The sequence below is a fragment of the Candida theae genome, assembly GCF_024610275.1.
Source record: "Candida theae strain CBS 12239 chromosome Unknown scaffold5, whole genome shotgun sequence".
Taxonomy (NCBI): domain Eukaryota; kingdom Fungi; phylum Ascomycota; class Pichiomycetes; order Serinales; family Debaryomycetaceae; genus Lodderomyces; species Lodderomyces theae.
The window spans coordinates 286,014-304,996 of NW_026261451.1; the positions used below are offsets into that span (position 1 = coordinate 286,014).

At 40.8% G+C, this 18,983-nt stretch overlaps 9 protein-coding genes and 1 pseudogene across 10 annotated transcripts; 6 read left to right on the plus strand and 4 right to left on the minus strand. All coding sequences in view use genetic code 12, as the record gives it.

The window, feature by feature from the left end:
* Window positions 1–175: 175 nt before the first annotated feature.
* KGF57_003864 (palmitoyltransferase) lies at window positions 176–988 on the minus strand (the record flags this gene model as incomplete). Its single annotated transcript, XM_051753327.1, has 2 exons — window positions 176–628; window positions 773–988. 2 exons carry the CDS (start codon window positions 986–988, stop codon window positions 176–178), a joined length of 669 nt encoding a protein of 222 aa, XP_051607727.1.
* A 526-nt stretch (window positions 989–1,514) lies between these two features.
* On the plus strand, window positions 1,515–3,434 carry KGF57_003865 (annotated as a pseudogene). The gene is made up of 3 exons: window positions 1,515–2,465; window positions 2,791–2,801; window positions 3,101–3,434. Coding segments are annotated over exons 1-3 (1,296 nt in total).
* Window positions 3,435–3,601: 167 nt separating this feature from the next.
* Window positions 3,602–5,239, plus strand: TRM1 (tRNA (guanine26-N2)-dimethyltransferase; the record flags this gene model as incomplete). The annotated part of the gene is made up of 1 exon (XM_051753328.1): window positions 3,602–5,239. One exon carries the CDS (start codon window positions 3,602–3,604, stop codon window positions 5,237–5,239), a length of 1,638 nt encoding a protein of 545 aa, XP_051607728.1.
* Window positions 5,240–5,383: 144 nt separating this feature from the next.
* Window positions 5,384–6,349, minus strand: HST2 (histone deacetylase; the record flags this gene model as incomplete). Its single annotated transcript, XM_051753329.1, has 1 exon — window positions 5,384–6,349. One exon carries the CDS (start codon window positions 6,347–6,349, stop codon window positions 5,384–5,386), a length of 966 nt encoding a protein of 321 aa, XP_051607729.1.
* A 202-nt stretch (window positions 6,350–6,551) lies between these two features.
* KGF57_003868 (uncharacterized protein) lies at window positions 6,552–8,549 on the plus strand (the record flags this gene model as incomplete). Its single annotated transcript, XM_051753331.1, has 1 exon — window positions 6,552–8,549. The coding sequence occupies one exon, from the start codon at window positions 6,552–6,554 to the stop codon at window positions 8,547–8,549; it is 1,998 nt and encodes a 665-aa protein (XP_051607730.1).
* A 1,509-nt stretch (window positions 8,550–10,058) lies between these two features.
* Window positions 10,059–11,981, plus strand: PTR2 (Ptr2p; the record flags this gene model as incomplete). The annotated part of the gene is made up of 1 exon (XM_051753332.1): window positions 10,059–11,981. The coding sequence occupies one exon, from the start codon at window positions 10,059–10,061 to the stop codon at window positions 11,979–11,981; it is 1,923 nt and encodes a 640-aa protein (XP_051607731.1).
* Window positions 11,982–12,076: 95 nt separating this feature from the next.
* On the minus strand, window positions 12,077–13,909 carry KGF57_003870 (phosphopantothenoylcysteine decarboxylase complex subunit; the record flags this gene model as incomplete). The annotated part of the gene is made up of 1 exon (XM_051753333.1): window positions 12,077–13,909. The coding sequence occupies one exon, from the start codon at window positions 13,907–13,909 to the stop codon at window positions 12,077–12,079; it is 1,833 nt and encodes a 610-aa protein (XP_051607732.1).
* A 166-nt stretch (window positions 13,910–14,075) lies between these two features.
* Window positions 14,076–14,576, plus strand: KGF57_003871 (signal peptidase complex catalytic subunit; the record flags this gene model as incomplete). The annotated part of the gene is made up of 1 exon (XM_051753334.1): window positions 14,076–14,576. One exon carries the CDS (start codon window positions 14,076–14,078, stop codon window positions 14,574–14,576), a length of 501 nt encoding a protein of 166 aa, XP_051607733.1.
* A 231-nt stretch (window positions 14,577–14,807) lies between these two features.
* On the plus strand, window positions 14,808–15,548 carry RSR1 (Ras family GTPase; the record flags this gene model as incomplete). Its single annotated transcript, XM_051753335.1, has 2 exons — window positions 14,808–14,814; window positions 14,869–15,548. 2 exons carry the CDS (start codon window positions 14,808–14,810, stop codon window positions 15,546–15,548), a joined length of 687 nt encoding a protein of 228 aa, XP_051607734.1.
* Window positions 15,549–16,534: 986 nt separating this feature from the next.
* OPT1 (oligopeptide transporter) lies at window positions 16,535–18,946 on the minus strand (the record flags this gene model as incomplete). Its single annotated transcript, XM_051753336.1, has 1 exon — window positions 16,535–18,946. One exon carries the CDS (start codon window positions 18,944–18,946, stop codon window positions 16,535–16,537), a length of 2,412 nt encoding a protein of 803 aa, XP_051607735.1.
* Window positions 18,947–18,983: the final 37 nt, after the last annotated feature.

Sequence of the window (18,983 nt, forward strand, 5' to 3'; positions counted from 1 at the left end):
AGATTTCATCTAAGTTACTACAACTTGTTTCTGCTGTATATCCACTTTCTATGAAGTGATTATATATTAGACAAGAACAAGGTGCTACAAGATCTTCACTTACTCCTTGTTTGTGCGTATGTATCACAAAAGACTTTTACAAGGGTAACTGTCCCCCCATTTCCCACATCCGTCGCTACACTAGTACTCTATTTTTGAAATTATTCCAAAAACCTTGATCGTAGTCATTCACCAAATCGTCAACTACTGACTCAACTGGTGTGAGAATATACTTGTCTTCTATTGCATCTTCTTCCAGTATCAATATTGACTCATCTTTTAAGCTTATGTAAACAATAGCCCCCGATGAATCTTTTGCTTTCTCAACAAAAGTCTCGTTGTCTATGCTTGGTGAGACTTTGTACAACAGCCCTAGCTCAACAAGATACTCAATTTCACCCCACTTGTCCAACTCGTTGGTGGTCACTCCTAGGTAAATATACCGTAAGTGCAACCCAGTGAAGATGGCAACAATTGGCGTGAAAATGGTGCAAAGGATGAAAAAGACTCCCGTGACTTTATTTGCATCTGTTGTTGTCGTGATCAAACTCCACATTTGAGATAAACGTGTCAATTGCGGCGATAGCGCCTCATAGCATAAAACACCCCCATAACAAAGCATGTTGATATTGGCAATAAGAAACAAGAAAAACCATTTGTAATTCTTCCACCCAATGCAGTTGTTTACCCATACGCAATGGTGATCGTACAACAAGTAACAATGGCCGCATACCGAGCAGTGTTTTGATCGTGCTGGCTTCACCATTTGACACGTGTTGCACTTGTTATCTCGAAAAAATATGAGCTGATTTGGCTGGTATGGGTATGCTCTTATTGATTGAGGATTGACAACTCCAGGATTACTCAATACACAAAGGAATGTGGCAGTGTAAACAAGGACCATTGAAGCCACGATATAACCCATCTTCGTCAGTTCAGCATGAATCATTGGCCTTGTTTTGACAAAGAACTGTTGGAAACATACTGTCAAGACAATGCAATAGCCAATCGGTACCAACCATCCAAGATATTGAATGAGTTTGCCATTTGTCCAGTCATCAAGGAAATTGTAAAACTTGTTCAATTTACCAAACGCATTGAGTAAACTTTTCCTTGCATTCTGAATTGGGGTGTTTCTGAAGCTCGGCGAGTCTCCAAATAGTAGAAGGATGGTTAATAAAAATGAAGTTATACTTATACCAAGTACAAGCTTGAATAGCATATTGTCCAAGCTCCCATCATCTTCTCAATGGGGGGGGAACGCGTGCAGTTAATTAATTGTCCCAATTGAGAAAGAGCAACAGACGGTGGAGAGAGCAGAGAAAGGAAAAAAAAAAAAAAAAAAAAAAGAAATGTCGTGTCTTGCTCAAACACTTCTGAAATTCTTTATTGAGGATGGGGGGAAGGGAAGGGAAAGGGAAGGTGGAACGACAAACTCAGGCAGCATCTGGAGTTCATAATACAACACATACCAAATGACAAGCACGCTGTATTCTTCGCTTCTCGATGAGGAGATTGCCTATGTGCGAGAACTACTAGACTCAATCCCGTTCAGCTCAGATAAAACGTCCCACTTTCTCAATGTGTACAGAATATACCATCAAGAGCTAATCAAACTAAACGATCAGCCGCTAAAGTTCCCCATCGAGGCTAGTAAATTATTGAAGCTAAACATATCCTTAGGCAACCTACTTAAAGTTTTGCAAACTGATGAAGAGATCTATAAACAGCAGAACTTGCAACAAAAGCGATACATGAGTAAATTGAGCAGTATTCAGGAACGGAGAACAACAACACCAACGGGGCAAAAAGAGGATGGACCCAGACTGCAAGTTTTGGACCAATCAATAAAACACGTGATTAACTCGGGTCAGATAGCCACCCCATCCCCGCAGCCACCATACCAAGTACGATTTGTCAAGAATATGGTGAACATTTTAAAGAATTTTGACATCAATGTACCGGTACACCAAGAAGCTTCGCCCCATCGTAACAGTACGACTTCATCATTTGGATCTGCTCCGCATACTCCCAAGCGTACAGTGTCCAACGGCAGTAGTAGTGGAGGAGCATATACCACAAACACTTCGCCTATCAAGTTGAACTCGAAGCAATTGCTTATTGAGAAGCTAGAGATCAATATCAAATTAGATAACTTGTTCATCTATAAAATCACATTCAAATTGATTTTGGAGATTTACCAACGGCTACAACAAAGTTTACAAAACGATGGCAGTAGTATAAACTCACCATCTCCGGTAAAGATCAAGAACGATGACGAGTCCTCAATCTTTTCTGGTGTTTCATCTAATTCCCAGGATTCTAATATGGCGAATGAAGAGTACTTGAGATATGTCAACAATTTGCTACGTCGGATTAGCTCGGGGATAGTTCAGCCGTTTGTTGCATTAATCTTTCGTGAATATGTGGAGCAACAAATCAGCCTCGATTTCTCTCAATTGATAAATACCCTATAGGAAATAATCAAATGGCGACACATCTCCCCACATTAGTTGTAATATATTTTTAAGTCTATTGTTTTTATGAGGTGCTCTCCTCCCCGTCCCCATCCCATCTTTCTATTCTTTCGTTCTCTCTTTGTAACATCATACCCACCACCAATCAGCAAATCGCCTCCAAATAAGTTTGCTAAACCGCCTGCCCAACAATTTCCCCACTAACGGGAACAAAACGAGTCCCAACACCATTTGAATCTGGTTCATACTTTCCTCCCACTGCGCTTGAGCTGAGAGTGCGTCATAGTCCAGAAGCAGTGATTCGTCGCCGGAAGTTGCATATTCGGAGTCGTAATCTAGATATGCATCGTCGTCTGTTAAGTTGTATGGTTCAGCAGACATGTGGCGTAGGGTGGTGAAGTGTTTGTGGCGTGGTGTTGAAAGAGATCTTGGGGCGAAAAATCACCGGTCACATACTTTTTTTTTTTTCTCGTCCTTCACCCTCGATTTGATCAACCACAAGATTATCATCCGTCAATTGGTTCATGGCATAGGATCTAAGCCATGACCCATATTGCCGTGCTGCCGTGCTCGCTACGTGATAGACTACCAAAAGCTCTGGCACGTGCACCAGAACATATCCGTTTGTTTTGTCAAATACTCAATTACGACCCAAGCACATTTACTCTCACAGTGGGCAAGATCCCCATGCTCCCTGGTATCGGTAATGACTCGATGAACATTAACGTCAGAGAGTTACTATCAACACTGGACTCGAATGTGAATTTGAGTTTTGAGCTTGGTCAGGTCATAGAGATTGACGGGCAATTCGATGGGAAAGGAGTTGATCCGATATCAGTCTGTGAATTGCAGTGGCTGGATGTTACATTTGAGAAATTACACGTCTTAGAGTACATGAGTACGATGCAAGAGATTTAGTGTGATGAATGGAATTGTTGTGGCACGGCGAGTAATAACACACGTTGCACAACTAGTGTGTTTTTTTTTTTTTATTATTTTCTATTTTTATTTTTTTTTTTCATTCCAACAGTGCATCAGATCATCTCATGTACAGACGGCTACATTCACTACTCAGAAATCTAGTCATGTCAACGTCAAATACAGAAGCGGTAAAGAGCGCACAGCCCGTACCAGCACAACCAATCCCAACTTCTGCGGATACTAGCTCATTCAACTATACCACCGAAGGAAAAGCAACTATTTTGACCCCGAAAAAAGATAAAGTTTTTTACAATCCAATTCAACAATTCAATAGAGATATATCTACGTTGTCCATTATCGCATATGACCACATCCGAGCCGAACAGAATGAGTTGAAGAATAAGAACAAGAACAAGAAGCGGAAACTCCTTGGATTAACCATTTTGGAAGCGTTGTCGGCATCGGGATTGAGATCGTGTAGATATGGATTGGAAATACCTAACGTCTACAAAATCGTGGCTAATGACTTGTCACCTGATGCCGTGACATCTATCAATAGGAACATTGAACATAACCAACTCACTGGGAAAGTGGTTGCTAACCAAGGTGATGCTATCAAGTACATGGCGTCAGCACCGAGTAAATTCAATGTAGTTGATCTTGATCCATATGGAACTGCCTCTCCATTTATTGATGCCGCAATTCAATGTGTTGAAGAAGATGGAATGTTGTTGGTTACGTGTACTGATGCCGCGGTGTTGGCAGGAAGCGGGTATCCTGAAAAATGCTTTGCCTTGTATGGAGGAAACAATTTTGGCAATTCATATATCAATAGCGAAACTAATCATGAAGTTGGGATTCGATTGATGTTGCAGTCGATTGCAGCCACTGCGGCTAGATACAAGAAGTCTATCGAACCAATGTTGAGCTTGAGTATTGATTACTATTTTAGAGTGTGGGTGAAGGTGAAAACTAGTCCGATAAAAGTAAAGAATTTGGCTAGTGAGACAATGCTAACTTACGGTTGTAATGGCTGTGGACAAAAGGTTGTACAGCCATTGGGAATCAGAAATGATAACAAGTATGTGTATCCAAAGCTAGTAGGACAAGCTAAAAGTCATTGTGAATTCTGCGGTAGCACTTATAATGTTGCTGGACCAATGTATGCTGGCCCATTACACAATCAAGAATTCATCAAGACACTTCTTACTGTTCTTGCAAAATCTGAAAATAAGGTATACAAGACGTCAGAACGTATAAAGGGGATGTTGACATTGGCACAATCTGAACTAGATACTGTGCCATTTTTCTACAACTTGAACCATCTCAGCTCAATTTTCAAATCGCCGCCTATCTCAATTGATGAGTATAGTAAAGCAGTAGGGAACATGGGCTACAAGTTGAGCTTAACTCATGCGAAAAAGAATTGTATCAAGAGCGATATTCCGTGGGAAAAGAATCTTGAGATTATTCGTGAATGGACTATAAAGCAAAACAAGTTGTATATTGAAGAGATGAAGACAAAGTTGGAACTGGAGGGTTCATTGAATGAGAAGATCACTGAGAAATTGGCCAAATTGGATGAGGATATAACTTATAGTCCTAATTTGAATGAAAAATCTGTGGGGGCGCAAATACTCAAATATTTCAAACAAAAGCGTGCGGGGACGTATGAAGTTGTTGTTGATTTCGATACTTCTAATGCTGAAAGTGAAAAAATTCTGAAGTTGCGCAAGGTGAAAATGGTTAGGTATCAAGAGAATCCAACAAAGAACTGGGGTCCAATGGCAAGACCAAAGTAAAGTAGAACGAAAACGAGAAAAGCCAACGTCAATCAAGTTTCTAGGAATGTTGATTACGAGATAGTTGTGAGAGTCTTTTTTTTGTAAGCCACTAGTACAATTCAACAAAGACCAAATCTACCTTGCATACAAAACGTAGCAACCTTATATCTTCAACTTGTCAATCATCTTCTCCAAATCTTCATCATCTTTTGCATAATTTGCATCCTTACCTTTGTCAGATTTATCCACACCAGCCTCTTCCTTTAACTTCCGATCAATCGTTTCCAATTCATCTTCAACAGGTTTCTGGCTCGCTCCGTACTTTCTTTGACCTTCCTTGTAGTACTTGTCAAGTTCATCTTTCCAGCCTAGCAAAGAAGCCAAAGTTTCTGCAAACTCGTCACAATCCAGAAGCACAACAGTGTCCTTCTTCCTTCGACCCAAGTCGCCAACTTTCTCCCTATTCACCAATACTCGAAGGCAACTCTTGTCGACACTGGAAGGGAGTGAAGCAAAGGGGTACACAGTTAATGAAGTGCCTGATATTATGGCAACGTCTACATCATCGCAATCCTTGTCCCAAGTTTCAAAAAACTTTGACGGCAATCCTTCTCCATAGAATGTGATGTCGGGTTTGATGTATCCTTTGCAATGGTGGCAGGTGGGTACTTTCTCCTTCATTAGCACTTTCAACTTTTCAATCGGCACCTCCTTTTTACAATCAATGCAACGACTAGTTGCAAATGAGCCATGAGCCTCAATTATGAGATCATCTCGAACACCGGCGAGTCGATCCAAAATATCGATATTTTGAGTATAGACCCGTTTCAAGAGACTTTTCTCCTGGAGTAATCGGACTAGGTAATGAAACTTTGTTGGTGCGTATTTACCAGGAAATAGCTCCTCGGCCAATGTGTAGAATGGTTTAGGGTTCTCCTTAAAGAAATCGATATCGAACACAGCTTCTGCATAGGGGAGATTGAGTTTTGCCAAGTTGGAGTATAGTCCTGTGTCAGGACTTCTGAAATCGGGGATTCCGGCTGCTGTTGAGACACCAGCTCCTGTAAAGAGACACACTTTTTTCTTGGCTTTCAATGCATCTACTAGCGGTGTTAGTTTGGTTTCCATTGCTTTAGAAGGTGGGGTTTGTGTGTGCGTGTGTGTGTGTGTGTGTGTGTGTGTGTTGCTGAAGAACAGGAAGAAAAGTGGCAGCACTTAAACTCACACAAAGAAAAAGAAATCTTCGCAATCGTTTTTCTTCTTCACTGAAAAAATTACATTCAAAAAACAACTTTTAAATTTGCCATTTTACCGTTTTGATTACTTTATCATGGCACCACTGAAATCACCACCACCACCAAAGTCTACTGATGCTGTAGAAAAGCAAATATTGGAATTGAGTATTGATGAAAACGCACCAAATGTCATTCATCAAAAGAATCTCGCTGCTGAAAGATTAAACAAAGCTAAAACGAAGCGTGATCAAGAGATTCAATCTTTGAAAGATGAGCAGGCTGTGAATGCAAGGAAAGGTGAATTGATCCAGCTACATTCGAGTCTAGTTGATGAATGTAGACAATATGTTCAACAATTTGTGGATCAGCAAATGGATTGGACAAATATGGAGTTGGCAATCAAACTTGAAAAGAAGAAGCCGGGATCCATTGCTAGGTATATTGAGTTACCTTTACGTTTGAAGGAGAATCGTTTTGTTGTAAGGTTGGAGGATCCTGATAGTCGTGGCGAAGTCAACGGGAAGTCCTTGGATGGCAGTGATGAAAATAGTGAGTCGGACAGCAACACTGACTCTGATTCTGATTCTGATTCTGACTCTGCCTCTGACAGCGACGATACCGATAGTAATAAAGAGTATACGTCTAGCCCTGCAAAAGAGAAATCTCCAGCACCTGATAGCTCCCTTACAGAAAAGTACACCAATAAGGGAACACCTGTCAGTATTGATTACACGTTGAGTTCCTATGCTAATGCTAGCTTCTACTTTGAGATCAAGAAAGCGGCAGAGGCTAAGCAGGCTAAAGTTCAAAAAGGTGCTGAAATCGCCTACAAAAACGCTGAGAAAAAGATTAATCAGGATTTGGTAAAGAACTTGAGACGGGAGAATGGGGGTGTTTCTAAACTGGAGAGGGAAAAATTCTGGTTTGAATCTTTTTACTGGTTTGTTTCAAGTGAAGGGTATTTGTGTTTGGCGGGTAGAACCAAATCGCAAACCGACATGCTTTATTTCAAATACTTTAGTGATGACGATTTTCTTGTGAGTTCAGAGATCGAAGGATCGTTAAAAGTGTTTGTCAAGAACCCATTAAAAGGCGAGTCAGTGCCGCCATCAACAATTTTGCAAGCGGGGATTTTTGCAATGTCTGCATCGCAGGCTTGGAATGGGAAAGTCAATACTGCGGCTTGGGTGTTGCATGGGAGTGAAGTGTCAAAGTATAGTAGTTCATCGGGAGCTTTACTTCCGCCTGGAGATTTTGAGTACCTTGCGAAAAAGCATTTTCTACCTCCAGCTCAGTTAGTCATGGGGTTTGGGTTGTACTTTTTAGTTGATGAAGAGTCAGCAGAACGATACAAACAGCAGAGGGTTGGAAAGGAGAAGGAGCATGGGTTAGTGAGGGTTTTGGACAACAAAAAACGAGTACTTGAAAATACAAAAGTGACCAATGTGAAGACAGAGGAGGTTTTAGAAGAGCGTGGATCAGAACTTGATGACACAGATTCTGAAATTCAAGATTCCTCAACCACAAAGAGTAAGAGAGCCAAGTCGAAAAAGAATACTTTAAAGTATGATGACTTGGATGAAGAGGAGAAAGAGTTGAGAATGAAGTTGTTGGGGATTGGTAAAAAGAACAAAGAGGTGAAGAGGGAGAGCAAAGTACTGCAAGCACCTAAAACCAAAGGCGATGCCAATGAGGCCAGTAGACAGAAACAAGAGGAAGAAGTACAAGGGTATCTACTTGAAGCAGATGCTTCTAATGAAGCCCTCTCATCATTTTTTGATACGATGGATTACCTAACTCCTAAGCCCGCCGTTGGTGATACTGTTCTTGACGTGGTGCCAGTATTTGCGCCATGGTCCGCGTTGCAAAAATTCAAGTATAAAGCCAAAATTCAGCCGGGATTGGCTAAGAAAGGGAAATCAATTAATGAAATTATCAACTACTTTACAAAAAGACGTTTGGATACCAGCAGGTCAGACCCTGACGTAGACTGGCCAGCTGAGAGAGAGCTTGTCAATGCAGTCAAACCGAATGACTTGATGGGCGTGTTTACTGTGAACAAGATGAGATTAATAGTCCCAAAGAATAAGTAGGTGTGTATGCATAAATTGTAGTATATCCGTCTAAAACTAGCGTATCCGAGAGAATACACTAGTTTATTTTCCTGGGGTTCCTACTCCCGCTACAACTTGCCGTGATGGATCTGGGGGGGAGTGTCATCTCAAAAGAGCATAGAGATTCATTGCACTGCTGTTGCAATCTCCATAAAATCGCCGATCATTTATAGTTTCCAGGTACACAAAGTTGGTTGTGATGATGCAAGATTCGGCACTTTTGGTCCTGAAATTTTGTCTCATCATCATTTCTGCGACATTTTTACTGCATCCAACATCCGCACCGTTTACTTCACCTCCACGCCGCCACAGTTTTGAGCACAAAAATGTCTCTCCTCTAGGATTTATCCGAAATGAAAATGAATTTGCTTTACTTCTCCATACTTTTTTTTAGCAACCCCTCTCACACCAATGCCAAGAAATGAGACGGAAAAAGGGATGTCAATTGACGGCATAAAGAAAATTCTGATTACTCGTAATTCATTTGAAAGATCTTTCTTGTCACTTTCGGTTACGGAGATTTTATTATTTTCTTGTCAATAAGAGATGAGAGAGAGAGAAAGATATGGTTTGTTGGTTTGTTGGTTTGTTGGTTTGAAGCAAAGAAGAGAGTCCCCCTTTCTTCACAAAACGCCCTCTGCATCTCAGCAATGTCGTATACCCACAACAATAGAGAGGAACAAGTAGAGATAAGGATGATTAAGTGATACAAAATGTAAAGAAATCACAGTTGGAAGAAATTTCATTTGTCAATCAATCCAACAACTGGTAAATTTTATTAGCGTACGGCACGAAAAGTGAAACGAAGAAGAAAAATAAAAAAATAAAAAAATAAAAAATAAAAAAATAAAAAATAAAAATGAAAAGTTTTTTTTTTTTTTTATTGATATCCTCCCGCCTGTACCAACAATTTCTTTTTTTTATTTTTTTATTTTTTGTTATTAGTATGTAGTTTTATATTTTGTGTCAAATAATCTGTATCATATATTATTATATTTTTGCTTCGTTTTTGCAATCAATTAATCAATCAATCAATAAATCAATCAAATACTTGTTCCCATTCGGAACAATAGGATGAAAAAAATGATTTACTCTTTGCTTTCCGTAATACCCGGTAATATGCACCTTTTTGTTTCAAATGTAATCGCCTTTCAACGGTATAAGCGGGCTTGCATCTACTGTAAATGGAATGCAAATTAGAAGGCTTTGCATCCACAGTTTCTCCACTCTCTCCCTACCGTTTTGAGATGCAACAAGATTTAGATAAATTTGTAACAATAGAGTGGGAAAGCCACAGATAAGAGTCGTAAATACAAACAATCGCCGTACAAGATATAACCACACAGACACACACATCTACCCATCTACACAGACCTTGATAAATTTCTTCATTATAAAATCAGATCCAAATTCCTCTCTGGGACCCATTTACGATTTTGTCTATCACATACACACACACACACACTCACTCACACACACAGTTTCACTATGTCGTCAGATAGAACTTCCACTTCTTCTGCTGATCATGTTGACCATGAGAAAGCAGCACGCTTGGATGTGGTCACCAATGAACAATCACTTGTCGATGACGACGAATACGACTACGATGATCCCAAAAACTACAGTACCAACTACGTTGATGAGTACAATCCAAGAGGGTTGAGAGTTCCAACCAAATCGGAAGAGGAAACTTTGAGAAGAGTCATTGGTAAGATCAACTACGCCATCTTTCTCATTTGTGTTGTTGAGTTTGCAGAAAGAGCCTCATACTACTCCGTTACTGGTATTTTGACAAACTTTATCCAGAGACCATTGCCAGAGAACTCGCCACATGGATGGGGTGCTCCGCAATCTGACGATGGAAGTGAAAGTGCTGGTGCTTTGAACAGAGGGTTACAAGCTGCAAGTGCTTTGACAAACTTGGTTACATTCTTGGCTTACGTCGTGCCTTTGTTTGGTGGTTATTTGGCCGATACCACTTGGGGTAGGTGGAAAACCATTCAGTGGGGTGTTGTGTTTGGTGGTATTTCTCACGTTTTGTTTATTGTCTCTGCAGCTCCAAGTGTTATTGCTAATGGAAAAGCTGGTTTGGCGCTTTGTATTCTTGCCATCTTTACTTTGGCTTTTGGTTCCGGATTTATCAAGCCTAACCTTTTGCCATTGATGTTGGATCAGTACCCGGAGTCTGGAAACAGGGTCAAGGTTTTGAAAAGCGGGGAAAAAGTTCTTGTTGACAGGGAAAAGACCTTGGATAGTGTCACCTTGATATTCTACTGGGCAATCAACATCGGAGCATTTTTTCAACTAGCAACATCCTACTGTGAAAGACGTGTTGGATTTTGGCTTGCATTTTTTGTGCCTTTGGTACTTTATCTTTTCATGCCAATTGCATTTTGGCTTGTTAAACCAAGATTGGTTTTTGAAAAACCAAGTGGTTCAATTATTGGATTCGTTCTCAAGATCCTTGTTGTATCCTTCTCGGGTAACTTTGTCAAGCGTATATTCAACGGTACATTTTGGGAATATGCAAAGCCATCAGCCATGAGAGCAAGAGGCCGCGAATACTTCAACACCAAGAAACAAACTCCTATCAACTGGACTGATCAACATGTTCTTGACGTCAAGCAAACTTTTGATGCTTGTAAGTTGTTCTTTTACTACATCTTTTTCAATTTGGCCGATAATGGATTAGGTTCAGTGGAAACGTCATTGGCAGGAGCAATGAATTTGAATGGTGTTCCAAATGATTTGTTCAACAACTTTAACCCACTTGCCATCATTGTTGTCATTCCAATCTTGGATTATATCATCTACCCACTTTTGAGAAAGTATAGAATCAATTTCAGACCAATCCACAGAGTCTTTTTGGGTTTTGTCATTGCAGCCATGTCTCAAGTTGCCGGTGCTGTTTTGCAACACCGTGTCTACCAAACTTCTCCATGTGGTAATCACTCAACCAACTGTCCAGACCCATCCCCAATCAGTGCTTGGCAAGCTTCATCCGTCTACATCTTGTCTGGTACATCTGAATGTTTTGCCATGACCACAATCTATGCACTTGCTTATACTAGAGCCGCACCTTCGATGAAGGGACTTACCTCGGCCTTGTTCTTGTTGACGTCGGCAATCAGTGCTGCAATCAGTTTGGCAGTTACCCCTGCATTGCAAGACCCATACTTGGTCATTGTGTTTGCTGTTATTGGTGGAGTTGCATTCTTGGCTGGGTTAGTCGTTCTCGTCCAATTCTTCAATTTGCACAAGACTATGGAAGAAGAAGAAAAGGAGAGAATTGCCTTGGGGGGCTCGGTTGTTCCTGAAAAAATCACACCAAGTGGTGAAGCGTTGGCACCAGTTAGCAGTGTCCACTCTAGGTATCCTTTGGATGCAGTTAGATCTCTTCAATCTAGATAAGGTAGTTTGTAAATATATCATTACACAGAATATTCTTATGTAAAAATTGTTTTGTAGTTGTAAGTGGAAAATTCACTACACAAGCTATACTTTTTTCAAATAATGTTTTGAGTTTCCTTTGGTATTGTGATTTTCTGATGACGGTGTGAAGAAGTGGGTGACAAATTAGAGTTGGACTTGTCCTCGCCGTCACTGATGTCCTGATCAGTGATTTCGAATATCATCTCTTCATTTCCATCTTCGTCGTGGCCAAGCTCCAATTCGTCAACTGGTTGTAATGAAGATGTTGCAGCTAAGCTTGATCCTTTCTCGCCCTTAACGTCCTTCACTTTGGTAGCATTCTGGTCATTGTCACCGCCGTCATTATCGTCATCATCGTCATCATCATCGTCATCATCATCGTCATCTTCATCTTCATCTTCATCTTCATCTTCATCTTCATCTTCATCTTCATCTTCATCTTCATCCTCCTCCTCTTCCTCATCGTCGACGCCTTCGTCATCTCCATCCTCATCGTCTTCTTCCCCTTCCTCCTCAATTGCAGCGCTTCTATCGCTTACCTCCTTACTCTCAGCCTCTATTGCCAATATTCTACGTCTCAATATATCCACCACATCCACCCAGTCCCTCATTCCACCCATTCCAATATCGCCACAAACCAACACTTTCTCAACTGGTTTTAGCACTTCAATTCCAAAGTCAGGCGAACTGATTGTGGCTATCTGTTTCGAGGTCATTGGGTGTGTGTACATGAATGTGTTCATTGCAGGAGCTACAATAATTGGCTTCTTAGTTTGTTGAGACGTTGATGGTGCCCACGATCGAATTATTGATGTAAGCAAGTTGTCGGCAATTCCGTTGGAAATTTTGGCCAATGTGTTTGCCGATAATGGTGCCACCAACATGATATCTGCCCATTTTCGCAATTCATTGTGAAGAATCAACTTGTCAAATGGACTCTTTGGTTTTGTGGATTGATTCTGTGTCTGCGTTGAGCTGATCGTGGTGGCTTCGTTGTAATTTGCCCACTCATCTTCGTCTCGCCATATCTTGACATCAGCATTGATTTTCGAACCTTTCAAAAAATGACTGGCGGCTTTAGTCACAATCAACTGAATCGAAATCTTGGACGTGCCGAATAACTGAAACAACTTGTCAATAATCAAGGGAATTTTGATAGTAGCAACAGATCCAGTACATGCTAACAAGATATGGAACTTTCCGTCGTCCTCTTTGGATAAATACTCTTGAAATGGTACAGGAGGGCCCACTGGAGACGCAACAATAGTCTTACCTGCTTTTTTCAAAGAGTTTCTTCGAGAAGAATTGTTGCTTCCAGTGCCTGTTATCTTTATTGGCACAGCACTGTTTGTGTTTGGTGATAGCGTCGAGGTTGGTGTGTAGTGTTCCGCATGTGTGGGACTTGGGGTGTTGAACCGAGCGGGAACATTTTCGTCAAACTTTGGGGTAGGCTCCCTGATAGGAGCTGCTGATGGCTTTGCGCTAAACGAAAGAGCCTCATTCTCCGCCTTTTTCCTTTTCAAAGATGTTTGTCTGGATGGGGTGTTTGATGGTGGGTGCTGAGGCGGTGCACCACCAGGGTAGTTGTTCTCTTGCGTAGCAGCTACATTTGTAGATGAAGGCTGTGACGAAATAGTGAATCTTCGCAATCTTTCTTGAGATTCAGTTTGATTGAAAGATACGCTCGGATTTCGAGTCGGAACGTTTGAACTTTGGTCCTGTGGCACTGGTTGCTGAATGGTTACGGTTTGCGGTCTATTGTTATTTGTCAATATTTTAGGTGGCGTATCTGCGGCATTTGAAACAGCTGTCCTGAGGGAAGGTGTCCGCCTTGCGGTAGACGTACTTGATGAATCAGCATTTTCTCTCGGTTCTTTGGTCTCTGATGGGCTAGATGTTGATGCCATTTTTTTTTTTGTGCCCTCGTGTAGTCTGTATCAAGAAAGATGATGTATCTTTCACTTTATTTTATATTCCTCTTTTCTCGTTCTTTTTTTTTTTTTTATTTTCTTCAAAGTGTACAGTGAAATTGTGTCTTTCATTTCAAAACACGTTGTCATTTCTAATCAACAAATGAATCTTCGCCAACAAATCACCCAATTCCTATCCCTTGCATATGTCTTTTCATCTGCATTTATGCTATGGAAGACATTGTCGGTAGTGGCGAATCTGCATTCGCCAATTGTTGTCGTGTTATCAGGTTCTATGGAACCAGCTTTCCAAAGAGGTGATATACTATTCTTATGGAACAGAGACCAAAGACAGAAGGTTGGTGATATTGTTGTTTACGAAATTGAAGGAAAAAGTATCCCAATCGTCCATCGTGTATTGAGGGAACATCATAACCTGGAGAAGCAATTGTTGTTGACCAAAGGTGACAACAACGCTGTGGACGATTTGTCACTATATGCCAAAAAGCAAAGCTATCTCAATCAAAAGACTGACTTGGTTGGAACAGTGAAGGCTTACTTGCCATTTATTGGATATATTACTATTCTAATCAGTGAGAATATGTATTTCAAGTTTGGTTTGCTAGGTTTCTTGGGTCTTACTTCGTTAATTAGTGGAGAGTAGAGATGAACAAGTTCAATTGACATCGTTTTGTACAGTAAACTGAAGTCGTATAAGCTCTTGCTGTAGTTTTTCGTCAATGGAAACAACCCCGGAACGGATAAAGGAAACGCCGTACGCGTTGTGTATCGTCTAATCGTTTGACAAAAATGAATTCATTAAACAAAAAAAAAGAAAAAAAAAAATGTAAACAGTAAAAAAACCTGAAACCACTCAATCCAACACATCAAAGCAATGAGAGGTATGTTGAGCAGCTAATACTACTGGCAGTGGCCTTAATACTAACCTGATTCAGATTACAAGATTGTAGTTCTTGGTGCCGGTGGTGTAGGAAAGTCTTCCATAACCGTGCAATTTGTACAGGGAGTGTACATTGAAAGCTATGACCCAACCATTGAGGATTCTTATAGGAAGCAGATAGAAGTTGACGGTCGTGCTTGTGACTTGGAAATATTGGATACTGCCGGGGTGGCGCAATTCACCGCAATGAGAGAGTTGTATATCAAGAGTGGGAAAGGGTTCTTGTTGGTGTACTCAGTCACAGATGAAAACTCGTTGAAGGAGCTTTTAGCATTGCGTGAGCAAGTTTTAAGAATCAAGGACAGCGACAACGTCCCCATGGTGTTGATTGGAAACAAATGCGACTTGGAAGAGGATAGAGTGTTAAGCATAGAGGATGGAGTGAAGGTGAGTCAAGATTGGGGGTTGGTACCATTCTATGAAACGAGCGCCATGTACAAGACAAATGTAGATGAGGCGTTTATCGACGTGGTGAGGCAGATAATGAGAAAGGAAGCAGCAATCAGCGCTGAGAAGAAGCAGCAAAAGGAGAAGCAAAAAGCGGAGCAACCAGTCGTATCACAGCAGCCTGTAGCTGGGCAGCAAAAGACGGTGGAAGCACAGAATGCAAGGGAGAAACAATCTGTCAAAGAGGGTAAGAGTAGCTCAGGTAGCAAATGTTGTACAATAATGTAATTGGTGTGGTTGTCACACAATTTATACGTAGGATAGTTTCAATACAAAGCTCGTTGAGCGTTTTTAATTCGCCCGATTTGTCAGGAAATCTATTGCAATAGGTTTTGAACTTGTTGTGTCTGTATTGTGAAAGCAAGATGGGATGATCTTACTGCAAGTCATACTTGCAAATTTATGGTTATTTTTTTTTTTTGCAGCTATTTAATGCAAATTAACAACAAAATATTGGACTTTTAACGATAAAAATTTTGAAGAGTCACTATAATGGGGGACAACTTTGGGGATACACAAAATGTGAAGCTCGCAAGCAGCTATCCCATGGAGCCAAAATTTGCAAAAACGTTGACAATGTATTGAATAGTTTCAAATTACAATGTCAGTTACTACACCTCCCCATATTGTGCAAGGGACGCCAAGGAACTGGGATAAAAAGCTTTCTCTTGGCATATTACACTACTATAAACCAATTTATCCTGTTTCAAGTAACTTTCGACTTCATTATTATCAAATTCACCGTCAAATTTGGGTTCAAAACAATCAGAAATTTAAGCAATGACTAAAAGAAAAACATAGATTTGTCAACAAATAAGTAGCCGTGGCCGAGCGGTTAAGGCGCCAGGGTAAGGTTACAACTTTACCATACTTTCCTGGTATCTTCGGATGCGCGAGTTCAAATCTCGTCGGCTACATTATTTTTTTCCCCTACTTTCTTTCTTTTTTTTTTGGCTCTCTTCTTCCTGCGAAATATCTCTTGTTCCGCACCAGACCAGACCAGACCAGACCAGACCACGCCAACCGACCCTCTAGCTTTGGAGTGACACGGTCCTTTAGTATCACATGGAGAATGACTAAAGCGAAGCACAACTCCGGCCTTTTTCAAAGCAAAAGCATACGAAGCAATAATACTCAGAGCAGTTGTTGAAAGTGTAATTTACAATAAAATATAACCCCAAGTTTCATTATAAAACATACATAAATCACGTCATCTACCATGAAGATGGTCCAAAAGTCTCTCCTGGTTTCAAAATCTTTCTGATATTTGTTGTCACTTGATAATCAACGGTATTATTGACAACATCGTTTCCCCACCAACTTGGGAAATCAGTTTGTGTCAATCCCAAAGCTAATGAGATAATCAAAAGACTCCAAGCCAACCCAATATCCATACCAGCAGATAATGAATAGTTGTATTTGGTCCACCAGTGGAAGAACTTTCTCTTAACCCACCATCCAAAGAATAAACCAACGAGACAGTACGAGGTGTAGTTGAATGGTGTTGCTGGTGGAATGTATCCGGTACCTGAGAAAAACACTGGCCAGTTCAAGTACTTGATCATACTGTTTGGCCATTTCTTCAAAATCAACCAATTGATAACGGGGAGAACAGCACCAATGATGAAGAAAAACAACAACCCATAGTACAATTGACCATGTGAGAATTGACGTTGTGGTCCAATAACCCCCCAAATTATAGAAGCATTGAAAAACACTTTAGCTCCAGGACAAGTGAATCTTGATTTTTGATCAGGTGTACACAATCCGTCAATGGCACCATACGACCATCTCATAACACCAATTTGGACAAAACAGTTCCAGATAGCAGCAGCAAATTGCGCAAAGAACATATTGCGAGGAGAAATCTTCATATAGTGACCTAATTTCATGTCCTGGGCAAACGTGACAGCTTGGTTGTTGGTGATGTAACCGAAAGTTTTGAAAAACATCATTGCAATTGGTTTTCCTGGTAACATGTAACCGACGATGAATTCAGTCACGACATTCAAGCCAACAGCGATGTTGGTTCTTGCATAAATGACAGCAACTGGAAGTAAAAAGAACATGGCAATGAGGAGAGCCACAATCAAAGCCCAAACTGGCATCTCGGTTTCCCAAGCTCTCACTGTGGCGATTGACATTCCAAAAAATACCAAAAAGGAAATCAAGAACCACCATTCTGGAACGCGCTTGTACCTAGCCATTAAACGATTGTGCACATCAGGCTTCTCTTTGAGTTTGAATTGGTCAATGATTTCTTGTCCATGGAACAAAACTGTGTGAACTATTGTTGCTAATATCGATGCAAATGATAACCCGTACGAGATGGCAAATGTTGTTGATAAGAACAATGGTGAATACTTTTCATATTCTTCCTTATTGAAAGTCAAAGTCTTTGGATCAACAACTCGAGAGACTTGGTATGGCTGTTGCGTATTGTCGAAAGATCCAGAAGACGATATTGGGAGGTAGTCACCATACCAAGTGTTTGTGAATGAAATGGCTGGAACCACAACCCAAAAGATGAGGACCATGGACAAGAAAATGGTTCCAATGGTACTGGCTGGTGGAATCAATGGGGATCCAAAATAGCCAGCAATTTGGTTCCAATCCAAAGCAAATGAGTTTGGAAGCATTCCCAATCCTGAAGACGATCCAAAGATTTGGTTGATGGTGACATTGTTTGGTTTTATCCAACAAATCCATGAGAAATATGACAATGCGCTGAAAATATAACCAGGGAACCAATAGTAGATGAAACCAGCCACAAACACAGTCAAGAAGAATGCAAGACGAGAAATTTTCCAACCATTAGCTGGGTGATTTTCGTTGATGTGCATGTTGGTCAAGAATGTACAGGTGACCAAGTTTTGTGGCCAAACGGCAGATGGTGAGTCAACAACTGCTCTTCTAATCAATCCTCCCATGGAGAACCCAATCATGTTGGTGGCAAGAGTACAGACAAGAGCAAAACCAATACCAAAGTCAACACCGTAAAACTTGTTCATTGAAACCAAGATATCTGTAGAGTAAGCTGGACCACCGTTGAAGGAGGCATTTGCCATGATGGTGATGACTGCATGCTCTTTGATATTGAAAGGTCCTGGATTCAATGGCAAACCGAAAATCTTCCAAGATTTTGGAATGCTCCAAGCCCAAAATCTACCTATTGGGTAAGCCAAAATGGATGTGACCAAGGTTGTGATAGTAATGGTGGGCTGGTGTAGGGAGAAGTACATATTCATTGCTGAACCAATTGTCGTCAAAACCAAACCAATAGTCCAAGCTCTGATGGTGGCTTGTGGCATATCAAAGTCATCAGAACTAGGTACAGCAGCTCTAACTTCCGGGTAGGGTGAGTCATCTTCAACATGCACAGCTGCATAGTCGTCGTGAATAATCTCGTCAACTAAACGTGAAGTCACAGGATCAAACTCTTGGGACTTGGACACCACCAAATCCAAATCGGGAACCTTTCTGTCAGCTTCGAAATCTCCATTAGCTACTTCTTGAGATGCAATCTCAGCGGCTTTTTCGTTCAAATCGTGAGTTGCATGTTCTGTGCCAAGTTCATTTTCAACGATCCGTCCGCCACGGCTAAGCGCATTTCTGATCTTCTCCATGGCTGTAAAATATGTGATATTAAGGTTGATAGTCAAA